Consider the following 13687-nt stretch of genomic DNA (forward strand, 5'->3'; position numbering starts at 1 on the left):
CTCTGCCCTTTGCCCACTAACTCCACACACACTGGTCCTCTGTCCCTCCAGACATGCCAGGCTTATGTTACCTAAAGAGATTTCTGTGCTAATCATTGCTACATCCCAGGATACTTCCCCCTCCCCAGTGTGTTTGGCTGTCTATTCCTCAGATCATTGCATGAATGCTACTTCCTTAGATAGCTTGACCCTGAAAACCACCCCATCTACAGAAGCCACCAGTCACTTTCTATCATGTCCCTCCATTTTAGATTTTTGCAATGAAACTTAGCAATATTGTATTGATTTTTTATTCCTAATTTAAAAAAAAATTGTTCATCTCCCACCGGAAAATGGGTCAGCCCCAGGAAGTCGAGAAATTTGATTGTCTTGTCTGTTGCAATGTACAGGACGGTGCCAGGCTCAGAGTAAGCTTTCTGGAAGTATTTGATAAATTAGTATTTGGAGATTTGGGGGGTTGGCACTATTTTCAAATCAATAATTATATAAAGATTTTGTCTGAGTAGAGGCCAAGTAAAATTAAATCTAAAGGGGTCTACAATAATTGGTGTCCAAAATATAAATTTTTCTTGCTGATACAAACATTTTAATCATAAAAACGTTTATTCCCTTTTATTTTGTATTTATTTCTACCCCGATTGTTTGTTTAGAGAAGACAAAAAGAATACATATCAGTTCTGGTTCCAACTGAAAATATATTACATTAACCACGTCCCAGTAGCTTGACATAATATTTTTATTCAAAGCCATGTTGGAGACTCACCTGGAACACTTTCTCTTGGCAGACTCCTTGATGAGGGCTCTTGCCCAGGTGGGAAGTAATCTGTCACTCTGTGGGTTGCAGGAAACCGTAACCATGATCCCATCACAGTTCCTCCCTGTACCTACTGATGGGGAAAATGAGGGTGGAGAGAAGTTCACCAAGGCTCCAGAGCAGCCAGGGACAGAGTTGGAAGGAAGTTGCTCCTAATTCAGGGAGCCTTTCAAGGTGACTCACCTTGCTAGCCACGGTACCTGATTCTCATTCATGATGTGTCCTCCAGTGGTTCTGAAACAAAGAGGAAAGCATACCCCAAAGCAAACCCCATGGGAATCCTACAACTTTAAGAACAGTTGCCTCCCTAGATCATGATACCACGGGAAGGAGCAAGCCCTGCTGGGAACACTAAAAACAGCACCCTGAGAACAGGACCTATACTCAGACACCCGGGCCAGGAGGGCCAGGAGGAGAGAAGGCTCCATAGGAACGTTTCAAGCTGTTGCATCTTATGACCTTTAAATGTTGCAGTTGGGCACCATTTGGAGGACCTGTAATACTGGTTTTAGTGTGACTTCCTGGCTGAGAAGCCAACAAGGCAGGGTATTGCTTTGCTACTCTGATGTGTGATTGCCTTGCTAAAATAGTTTAATTCCATAGCAGCAACCCCTTAGCAGTCTTGGGATTTGGGACTGTTTGGTCTCGATTCCTCTGTTTGGGACATTTGTCCTTTTTAAGTTTCTGTTGTATCTTTTCACTTATTTTAAAGTTTACTTATTTATTTACTCTGAAGTAGGTAACATGTCAAAGACAGACAAATGAAGTAGAAAGGAATGGTCTCATAAATTCCATTTGCCTCGCTTCCATCTAATTGACTTTTTTCCCCATTATTTTCTTAGCAAAAGTTCTTTCTGAGAAATGCATAGCCTTTACAAGAACAAGTAGATTTTCTTTTTTTTTTTTTTTTTTGGTACAGTAAATCCTGATGGGCTCATTGTGCCCCAGCTGGGGAAAATGAGGTGGTAATTGGAAGGCACAATCAGAGATACACATTCCATCATCTCTGCAAGATGCAATGTCCTCAGTGATTTAGAGCAGTAGGTCTCAGCATATGATTAGGGACCAGAAGCATCAGCAGCACCTGGGAGTTAGTTCAGCATGTAATTTGGGGGACCCCACCTCAAGCTGTAGAAACAAGAAACTCCAGAGGTGGCCTAGGGATCTGTGTTTTAACAAGTTTTCCAGGTAATTCTTGTGCATGCAACAATTGAAACCCACTGTTTAGAGCATGGTTCTCTAGGGTCCAGCAGCCTTGGTTTTATCTTAGTTTCAATACTGATCATCTGTGTGACCTTGGGCAAGTTACTTAACCTTTTTGTGGCTTCAGTTTTCTTTATTAAATTAATAAAATGAAAGTACTTAGGTGGTAAGACTGTTATGCATATGAAATAAATTACTTAATGATAGTATTTAGAACAGTGGCTCATCAAAAGTGCTAGGTGACACAGTCAGAGACACACAGTTTTAACATCACCAAACCCTGTTAGTTATCTTTAATAATAACAAAGAATTTTTGAGTACTTTTTATCATAATCTGTATAGTAAATGCAGATTTCCTACTTGGAAAAAAGTATATTTTCCAAGGAATTTGAGGTGATACACTTGGGTCAACTATTATAGTTCAATATTATTATATCCATTAGAAATATCCATTGGAATGCTATATATCCATGAAAATTTTTGCTAATCATGTACCTTTAAACAGTTTTAAAAGGTAAATAAAGTTCTCACTCAGCTTTCTACTGTCTCTTTAACAAATTTTGGTATTTAGTATTTGAGGGCCTTTGCAGTTATTTGGGAATCAGTGAATCTGTAAGGAGTGTTCTCATTCTCCTCCTCCTTTCTAATATCTGGTGCAAAGTATCTGTCTTTGTTATAATAAAATGGGAGATTCTAGGATATCTCTGACCAAGTGATGGTTCATGTGTTCATCCTTGGCATGGTTACTAAAGAATTACATTGATGTCCTGGGTAATTCTACTTATCTCCGTGGGGGTTGCTTACCGGTGTCAGTGAAGGGAAATGGTCCAGGAGGGTGAGGCTGTTTCTGTGGGGCCTGTTGAGTTAGAGTCCTTTTGCTCTCATTATCTTTATGGATTCCCTACTTCTACTCTGCAGTCTAACCCTCTCCTAGTCTATAGAATGTTCTTCATTTAGGAAAGAAAGCTCATCATTGGGGTCAAATACCCTGTATTAGTCTGTTTTCTGTGACTATAATGAAATACCTGACACTAGATAACTTGCAAAGAAAAGAGGTTTGTTTAGCTCACAGTTCTGGAGGTTCAAGGGCATGGTATGGGCAGTTAGCTCATCTCTGGTGAGGACCTCATGGTGGAAGCCATGGTGGAGACAGCCTGTAAAGAGAGATCACAAGGTGGGACAGGAAGCCAGAACTTGAGCAGGGAGGGGCCAGTAATGACCTTTCCCTAAATTTTACCTCTTAAAGATCCTACCACTTCTTCACATGTCCAGATAGCGACCACGCTTCCAGCACATGGACCCTTGGGGGTCAAACTGCATCCAAACCATAGCAGACCCCACCTTCCCTTTTCTCTAAAGTACAGTAGAGTTGCAAAGGAGGAAATGAGTACCTGAATGTGAAGATGGCAGAGTACTTGAACCACTGCAATTGTGAGTTAAATAACGACAGCAGATGTTCAGTTATTTCTATTAAGAAAAAATTATTTTTCTTATTTCCTGCCACAACTGAAAAGTAGGTCTAGAAACCTTGACCGAGAAGGAGAATGTGAAGATGGCAGAGTACTTAAACCACTGCAATTTTGGGTTAAATAACTACAACAGATGTTCAGTTATTTCTATTACAAAAAAAAAAAACATTTTTCTTATTTCCTGTCCCAACTGAAAATTGGTATAGAAACCTTGTTTGTTTTTTTTTATTGGTTGTTCACAGCACTACAAAGCTCTTGACATATCATATTTCATACATTAGATTGAAGTGGGTTATGAACTCCCAATTTTACCCCAAAAGTAGATTGCAGAATCACGTCGGTTACACATCCACAATTTTACATAATGCCCTATTAGTAACTGTTGTATTCTGCTACCTTTCCTATCCCCTACTATCCCGCCTCCCCTCCCCTCCCATCTTCTCTCTCTACCCCATCTACTGTAATTCATAGAAACCTTGTCTTAATGTGAACAAATGAGACACATAAACTACACATCATACAGAGTCCACCCCGGCCTTTCTCTCCTGCATGTAGAAGCCGAATGCAGACACCTTACCAAGGAGAACTGCAGTCCTAGGCATAGCTGTTCATTTGGCTTTCTTGATTATTTTGTTTTAAGTTTGCACAGAAGGTAGCCAATTCTGTGAAACACATGTTGTTGAAAATTGGATTTGCAGGCAGCACTTCCTTCTGCAAGATTTTCAGTAGCCTGGAAAGGTGGTTTGGGTGTCTAACAAAGCTTCAGGATGTAGTATGTAGTTGTTGCTCAGAGCCCTGACAGAATGGGCCAGCGTGCCCTTTGCATTTGTCTGATTGCTTAACTGAGCAGATAGCTTTTTGTCACTTCCAGATAATAATTTTACTTAAAAAGTAAACATTCCACCGTGACTCTCCCTCCTCTCTGCCACGCCACTGTTTGGTTTCTGCTGCTTTAATATCCCGGTGCTCTTACCCTGCTGTTCCTTGAAATGGAAATGACAAGTTCTATCAAAAGAAGGATCCTGGTGCCCACTGCCAAGGGAATGGAGGTGGAGTCTCTGCAGGAGGAACCTGCCTTTGAGATGCCTACTCCACAGTGTGCGTTCATATTTGGGTCCTCCGTGTCTGTATTTCTCATGGAGATATTATTTTTTTGTGCTGTTGTGCTTTCCTTTTTGAACAATGTTCCCTTTGTTTTTGCCCCCCTTGAGGCTCAAAATGCCCAGCAGCTCCATGAACGAATCCAGTCGTCAAGCATGGATGCCAAACTGGAGGCCCTGAAGGACTTGGCCAGCCTCTCCCGGGATGTCACCTTTGCCCAGGAGTTTATAAACCTGGACGGCATCTCTCTCCTCACCCAGATGGTTGAAAGCGGCACTGAGTAAGCATCCTTTACCCAAACTCTGTCCTAGTTGTTCCAGCATTTTGGATGTTTGTTAAATTCCCTGTGTTTGCAGTTTCTACTTTAAAAGCTCAGAACTTTCTAGACTTAGGAGAAAATGGCTTTTAAGATAGTAGTTATAGTTGGGCACCATGATGCATGCCTGTAATTCCAGAGACTCAGGAGGCTGAGGCAGGAGGATTGCAATTTTAAGGTTGGCCTCAAAAGTTAGTGAGACCTGATCTCAAAAAGAAAAACAAAAAGTTGGAGATGTATCTTAGTAGTAAATCTCCTGTAACACACACACACACACACACACACACACACACACACACACACACAATAATAGCCAGAGGATGTATTTGTAATTTCAGTAACTCTTATGTCCTTTACTCACCAACTGACCAGTATCTGAGGCATAGCAGTAATCCATAAATGCCTGAAGTTTTGCATTTTGGAGGAAAAAAAATTAGGTTATTACACCTGTGGTCCTTAACAACACTAAAATTATAATTCTACAGAATATTAATCTCTCATATCTCTTGCCTATCTCTAAGGAAACTTCCTTTCCCTGATTCCCTGATTATGTTGCAGAGTATTAAACAAGGGCAAGATATCACCCTGGAGTTTATTTTTTTAATTAACATTTGAATAATCAAATACATGTTATTAATTATTTAAAATTAAATGCAGTAAATATTTATTTAATGCCTACTGTATGTGAAAGAGTGGGGAGTGGGAAAATTTTCAAAGACTTGAACCTTGCTTTCCAAAAGGGTGGACACTATGATACAGACAGAACTCCATTGGATATAGTTCCTGCTGAGGGTAGGAGGCTAGAAGCTGCAGCTGTTCAATATCAAAGGGTCTCTCAGAGGCTACGCTGGTGAATTGGGCTGTGCAGGAGCTCAGGTTCCTTCATGATAGAGAGGGACCAGCATTTCTGGTAGCAGAACTCACCTCCTCAGGGAAGGCTTTGATTCTCTGGGTGGAATAAGGAGCCAGGAGAGTCTAGCTATTACATGTATGGGCAGACAACTCCCCTGACCACTGAATGCCCAGGGAGGATGGACAAGGAGCTGTCCCTGTTCACAGGGAGGGGTGCTATTGGCTTGAGAAATGGCTGAATCAGTTGCATATTAATATGTGTAAGATTGGGATAGGCATGTATTAGGAAAAAAATTGCCATAGAGGATTGAGATTTAATCCTGGGCTGTTTACATCTCTCTTTAGTACCTAATGATATGAAGAATGAACTGATGACTGTACCTGTTGGGGACCTGTCTGGGTCCCTTCTCTCCTCCCTCTCTGATCCCTTCCTTCCTGGCCTAGGCTTGACTTTGTTTATCCACCACATTTGGCACTAGTGAAAGATACTTTTCTTCTCATTTAAAAACAGTATGTTTTACAATACTGGGGATAGGTCCCATATAAAAATGATTTTTAGAGTTTGCACTGGGAATCTTGACATACAGAAAAGTAGGAAAAAAAATGTCTAAAACTGTATAGGGAAAAAAATGCACATCAAATCCAAGAATGCTAACTGCTTGGATGGTCTGGAAAAGGTCAATTGTAGATAGGTACCAGTTTTTGTTTTGTTTTGTTTTAATGGTAACTAAAAGTTTGCTCATGAAAGTTTTAGAGTACATCACCTTGGAGTGGGATGGGGAAGCTCAAATTCTGAGTGCTTCCAGCATCCAAAGTGGTTGCTCTAAGTGGAGGTAAAGCTTGGGACAGCTAGGAGGAATTCAATAAAAATGAGTTCAGAGATCCAAGGCCTGGACAGAGGAAAAGGATAAAAAGGGTTCTGTCTGTAGCAGAAGTTCAAGGGGAAACCTAGAGTGTCAGCCCTTTCATCCTTGTTTCTAGTGCACAGAGGAGGAGTAGGAGCCGTGGTTATAAATACCTTCCCTGTTGATTGAGGATTACTGCAGGTGCTGCCAGTTGTGGTAACCTGCGCTGCCTGCCTACCACTGCCGGGTGGACAGTGACCCTTGGGGCTTCAGCCTCAGGGACATTTACTAAAATAGAAAAATGTTACCACATTTATGGATTCACCTAAGTATCAGTCACTGCTATGTCAAGGGCAGTGTGCCAGGTGGAATGACAGCTGTTCATTGTAGGTGGCTCTGCGACAGATGCCTAGGTATCCAGGGACTCGAATATTCGTAGTGATACTGTGTAAATACTTCTGAGTTTAAAAGAGTAGCCATAATAATTACAGTTTTAATAATAAAGACATGGAAGCAGGGGTCTGCGTGACATGCATGTGGAGCGCAGGAGTGTGGTGAGTTTCAGTGGCGCCAGAGACTGGCAGTTGTGTATTTTGACAAAGAAGATGTTGTTACAGGGCTGGGGGCTTGCTTTCCTTTTTCACAATCTCATTGCATTAGTCTGCTAAGGATGCCATAGCACAGTGTCACAAACTGGTGACTTAAATCACACACATTTTTTCTCACCATTCTGGAGGTTGGAAGTTCAAGGTCAAGGGATCCCCAGAGTTCGCTTCTTCTGAGATCTTCCTCTGAGACTTGCAGGTGGCTGCCTTCTCCCTGTGTCTTCATATGGGCTTCCCTGTGTGCATGTGAACCAGGGGCTCTTTGTGTACAAACGTTTCTCCTCTTAAAGGGATACTGGTAGAATTGGATTAGGGCAGACTTCCTAAGGGCCGAATTTGAATTTAATCACCTCTTTCAATGTCCCATCTCCAAATACAGTCCCATCCTGAAGTACTAAAGCTTAGAGCATCAACGTGAATTCAGACCATGACTCTTACCAAAGTCACACTTCTACTTTGGTTTTAAAAGAAAAACAGTACAAATTCATAATGTACATTTGTCTTGTTGACATTCTTACTTTCTATCAGCCCTGTTGTTTTATCTTATAACTCATCTCAACCTATAGAGCTGCCTCAAAGCTCACCATCCCTGAGACCCAGGATCTGGGGTCTGTGGAGAGCAGATCTGACTCAGGTTTTCATGTTGTACACGTACAGCATGAGAGAATGTCAATCTTCAATTTTCTTATGTCAATCATACCATTCCACCTGTTAGCGTGTTAACATTTTAACTATTTATCCTCATCAGCAAACCATTGCAATTGCAGTTCCATACATCTGTCCATGTTCTAGATTGGCAAACAGAGCACAACACCAGATCTTGGACAAATTCTGTTTTGCATATTTCTCTCACAATCACATTCTGTTTGTGGGAAGGAATGAGGACATCTCTCTGGGTCACCTTTGATGTCTTCTCCCTGTTTTACCTAATTTCAGAATGATGCTGCTTTTGAGGGATGGATCCTGAGGTCTCTTCCTTCTGCCAGGGCTACATCTCATTCCAAGAGATGGCTCGTTTTTCTGATCTCTTGCTCAGATTAAAAAAGAAAAGAGAAAGATGCTTTTCTCATAAGGAAACCTGGCTTTTCAATTAAACTTCCACTGACATCTTAATTAATTGGTAGGAAACCTTCAGAATAAAAAAAAAAAAACATAAGAATTTACTAGATTCTGCAGTCAGGAAGGCAGTTAGTCATGACTCCTGGGCAGATGTCAGCTGGGGAAGGTGGAGACTTCCCAAGCTGGACCTGTGGAAATTTTTAGGAAACACTGAAGACACACAGCTGGCAGTTTTCTCCTTACTTTTAATAATAATGAGATTCAGAGATTTCTTACCTGCTTTTCATGACCTAAGGCTATGCTTTCAAAGTCTCTCTCCCGCTGGCACCAGGAGGGCCAAGGGACCAAATCAGCCAGCAAGGAGCAACCGGGAAGTATCCTTTTGGCAGAGCATGGTACTGAAAGTGCTGAAAGCCTGAATTCAATTTTTCCATCCTTGTGGAATTTCGAAATCCCATTCCTAGTTTCTGATTGAAACAGGTGGGGAAACAAAGTGTGGAAACTTGTTCCATCAAAGCAAGGTGAGGAATATGAAGGAATGTACAGTGTTTCAAAAAAAGAGATGGCTATCAAAACATTTTCAGAAATGATATATTTGATTTGAATTTTATTTATTTATTTATTTATTTATTTTTACCTGCAACTTCAAGTTTCTGTCTGTTCTTTGGGTTTTAACACAGCTTGACATTCTTTGTGCCTCCATGCACACAGATAATTGGGCAGTTTACTCTGTGCCCTGTCCTGTTATATGGCCAGTCATCACTGAGGGCAGAGAACAGTGGAACCTGTCCAAGAACCAAAGGGCAGAGCACTAGCAGTTTCCTTCCCGCTTGGCAACGTGATGAGAGAATGATGCGGATGGGATATGAGTAAGCTCTGGCACCGCCCTGGGCAGTGGTATCCACAGAGAGGAAGTTGAAATCCATGGATTTCCAAAGAACTTGGACAGTCTTTTAAAAATTAACCTTCATTCCTTAACACAAGATCAGATTTATTGTTAAGAATATGTAAATAAACAGAAGGAAAATAATCATGAACAATCTGTCATTTCCTCTTCCACAGACAAGCGCGATTGATATCTTGGTGTATATCCTTAACATATATCCTTTTAAATCCACAGTTAGGCACAGAATTTATAAAAATAGAGTTATAATATTCATACTCTTTATAACCTACCCGCTTTTTATATCTAACAATAGACTCATATCATTAAATATTACTCTTTCCATCTTTATTGCCTACATTGCCTGCATGTTATTTCATTTTACAGCTTTGTTGAGGTACAGCTGATACATAATATAATTGGAAGTATGTACACACTAGAGTTAACTAGTCCCCTTCTCCTAGGGTCTTTATATCGTTTTCAGGGTGTTTTCTGAATATCCTCAAGTCAGTGTTCCTTTTAGCAAAATCTGAGTGACTGTTGAAATTATTTTGTTGGATTAAAATTCTTGACTCAGAGGATATCTACATGTTAAAGCTGTTTTAAAATCAGAACAGCCTAGGATCTTGTCAGAAAGTTCTAATTTGTACTTTCCCATTTGTATAAGAATATATCCATTTCTAATGCCCTGATCAATACTGGGCTGGAATTCCTACAGATTTTCTAGTTTTTCGAGGAAAAACAGCAGGGAGGTGTTTGAGGAGTTCTCATTCATCTAGGGAATATATAAGTGCTGATTTATTTGTTTGATTGAGGTCATTTCTCCAAAGTTTGGCCGAGTCAGGAATAGTGTAAAAGAGTCTTGTAATTATTTTAGTGATAGAGAAAATCCTTAAGTAATTGTCTTCAAAAGGAACAACACTAATTGTGTAAATAATTAGCCCCCATCCACTCTGTCACATATGTTTCAGAAGACTGATGCTATATATAGGTATATTGCATGTGTGTATAAAGATTGTTGTCATTACAACACAAGAATAGTCTCATGTTAAACTTTCATTATTCAAATTTTCTTTTCTTTACATGAAACATAGCTGTTTCCAGTTTTTAGGTATTGTGAAACTTGAGGTGGCACTTAACACATGCTGCTGTAGCTTTGTTGCTTCGCACCCACACTTGAAAATGGGTTTGTAGTTTTATTCATTGAGCAAAGCGTATGTTCTTAGTGCTGAGCAGTATTTCTGACACTGGGCTAGGCCTGTGAGGGGTAGAGGGAGGTATGTGGGAAGAATACAGAGATGCATATGACAGTTCTGACTATTTGTGTCTTCACCCAAAAGGTGAATTTCTTTTTTTGAAATAAACTTAAATGCTACAGTCAGATTGTCAGTTTCAACTCATACCATTGCTTCTGAGAACCTGGTGTATTTGTAAGTTCAGGCTGTTCTGGGAGGTCCAGGCCAGGCCAGATGAATCAGCCAACTACTGAGCCTAGCAGCTTCAGCCCTGCTCATACCTAGAAAGTTTCACCTCCTCAGAGACCACTGGGAGTAGCAAACAAGCTCCCAGATTGAGCCAGAAAGAAGCCTGCTCCATGTGGTTTCTGCAGTCAGCCCCAGCTGAAGGACTGTCTGGTCTTTCCAGCTCTCTCTACTTTTTTTTTTTTTCTTGTGGCTTTTCTCTGCATATCTAAGGGAGTCCCAACTGGAACAGCCCTTTTGGGGCCCAGCCAAGAATTTGCATCACAAAGGCCTCAGAGGCCAACTTCAGAAAATTCCTTAAACAGGATCTACCCCCTCCTCACCAGCCTTTGCTTTCTCTCTGGGTCTTTGTCAATCTCACTGGTAATGGAAATGAGAAGGGGTCACAAGGCCAGTTTCAAGAAGAGATTATCTTCTGCTAATGCAGAGAATACCATTCCTTGGGCTGGGGCAAGAGGTTTCTGGCCACTGTGAAACCTTAGCCTTTCCAGGAACCATTTCTCTTCTCACATTTCTTTAAAAATAAATAAATAAATAAATAAATAAATAAATAAAAGAATATCCTGGGAGGGAGAGAGTATCCCAGTTAGAACAACAGACACATATCACAACAAAAAACCACTTCCTTTCTTCTGTAGAATCTAAATAAAGTGAGGGTGCACAAATAGAGATGTGAGGAATATTGACTTGGCCCAGGTATTTTTTTGCACTCTGGTCTGGGAGAAATATCCAGGACTGACTGAGTCACTAGTCAAGGTGGAATGCATGAAAAACCTGAAGTTGCTTGGGCCCCCAGCCAGAAAGTTATTTTGAAGCTTTGCAGTGACTACTTAATATATCTCATGCATGTGCACACATTTTATTTCAAAATAGTTTCTAACTTGCAGAAAAGTTGCAAGACAGAGAACTCTCATTTGTCCTTTACCTAGAGAAATGTCACTCAGTTTTTTTTTTCCTGTTGTCCTGATTGCATCTTTTAATATAAAGGATATATCTCCAGGCAGCACCTTCCACCCTGTTCTTCCACAACTTTGACATTTTTTTAAGATTATACGTTAGCAATCTAGTTAGCCTGTCCTCCAGTTGGATTTGTTAAAAGGTAATTGGATATGGATCCTTTTCAGGGAAAGGTAAACCTAGGACTTTCTTACAGATGTACAAATGGACATGTGTTAAAAGAATTAATTTTACCCATATGATATGAGGGGACCAGCAGATGGTATAATCGTTTCAAAGGGAAAAGTCAAAAGAGAACAAATTTATATGGAGCAAAGGAATGTTGAGATGAATTGCAAATGGAGACCAAACTGGTTTTCCACCAGCAGGGAGGAAGCCAATTAAATCACTACCAGACAGGACAAAAATATATATCCATTAGTTACCTATGGCTTGCAAGAGTTATAAAATAGCTCAAAGGCAGCACGGAGCCAGAATCTGATAACCCAGAAGGGTATGTATATAGTCTGCACAGTTTTCCATTGAACTCCACATGTTTTTGCAGGGGGCAGGTTTGTCTAATGTGTTCTCATGATTGAGTCTGTATTATGTATTCTCGATTGGAATTTCACTGATGCAGATGATTTTGTTTTTGTTTTTCATTGTATGCTATTGTTGGCCTGTGGTGTCTCTTTGTCATAATCACATTCACTTTGACCACTTGATTCAGAACATCTTCAGTTGTCTTCATTATAACATTTACCACCAACCTTTTGCAATTAATTTATGAATAATTTGTAGGGAGATAACTTGGAAACCATGTAAAATCCAATTCCTCATCCCAATTTCACCCACCAGTTTTGACACTAATTTTCTTATTTAGCTTACTTCTTATTATTATAATTTCCAAAGGAGACTTTTCTGATGTTATCATTTTTTTCTTCATTTTCTAGTTGCCTCTTCTCTGTTGGAAGAGACCTACATTCTCCTATGTTTCTATTCATTTGTATATTGATTGCCAGTGGAGTGCTAGTGCTGGCTTGTACAACATCCAATAATAGTATTGCTTTTGCACAGCAACTCTTCCCAGCTTCATGCTCACAGATGTCATGTTGGTACTTTAAATCAGCCATGGTAAAAATAGTGACATCGTAGACATTGGAAAGTGATACACATCAGATTTCTGTGTCCCCCCCCCCCAGGACTTTTGTTCTGAAACTTTATCAACATATCACTTGATAATAAATGGACTCATTTGTTCTGTTTTATTCGGTGGCTATCATCTATCAGTACTATGACTTTTGGGATACTCATCTTGTCCCAGATGTGGCTGGCAGGAGCTCCTTCAACCTAGATTCTGTGTCCTTTTGACCATTTCCCCATCATTTGTTGAGCATTTCTTTGCTTTCTGGCTCAATCAGATGTTCCTAGCATATTTAGATCTTTCCTTTCCTCGGCCTTGGCATGAGCCATTTCTCCAAGGACCCCTAGTTCCTTTTAGTGGAAATTTGTGTTTGGCTTTGCAAATGTCCCCAGCTTCTGCTCAGGCCAGCCGGCCGGCCCCTGGTTACCTATTTTTTTTCCCTCTGCCATTTGTTTTTTGATGAAGGAAGGAAGGAAGAAAAACAATAAATATTTTAAAAGAAAAGCAGTCAAAAGAGTGGAAGGGAAGAAAGAGAAAAAAAAATCTTCTTATATACCTTTTTTCATCGTTTTACAAAACACTAGATTTTAGTCTTCATGCAGCTATTTTAGTTGTTGAAGGAGTTATATTTTATGTGATTGAGAATGTGAAGCCTTCAGAACAGAATCATGCACCAACGGTTTATTGAGTACCTACTCTGTGTGTGTCTGATGTTATGCCAGTTATGGTAAAGATCCCTGGCCTTCAGGGAACCAGGGTAGTGAGATATCCTATGGCCTGTGGTGTGCAGAAACTGGTGCCCCCTGCAGTCTGAATTAGGGTAATGCAAGGTCAGGGAGGCTCTCCACAGGAGCCTAGGGTGAGTTTGGGGATAGGAGATGACTAGTTGGAAGGAACAGAAGGATCCTTAATACAGCTAGACAACAGATTTAAAGCTAGACTTCTGGCAGGTGTGAGGAATGGAAAGTGGTTTGATCAG

At 40.4% G+C, this 13687-nt stretch overlaps 1 protein-coding gene across 4 annotated transcripts in view; it reads left to right on the top strand.

Moving 5' to 3' along the window:
• The window catches only part of Elmo1 (engulfment and cell motility 1), a 557509-nt gene that overhangs the window by 174244 nt on the left and 369578 nt on the right, over positions 1-13687 (top strand). For all 4 annotated transcript variants that reach the window (XM_021722279.3, XM_078039850.1, XM_005319199.5 and 1 more), the window contains exon 6: positions 4698-4867. In XM_021722279.3, coding sequence (XP_021577954.1) covers positions 4698-4867 — 170 coding nt within the window. The remainder of the gene's footprint in view (positions 1-4697; positions 4868-13687) is intronic.

The sequence above is a fragment of the Ictidomys tridecemlineatus genome, chromosome 2, assembly GCF_052094955.1.
Source record: "Ictidomys tridecemlineatus isolate mIctTri1 chromosome 2, mIctTri1.hap1, whole genome shotgun sequence".
Lineage (NCBI taxonomy): Eukaryota > Metazoa > Chordata > Mammalia > Rodentia > Sciuridae > Ictidomys > Ictidomys tridecemlineatus.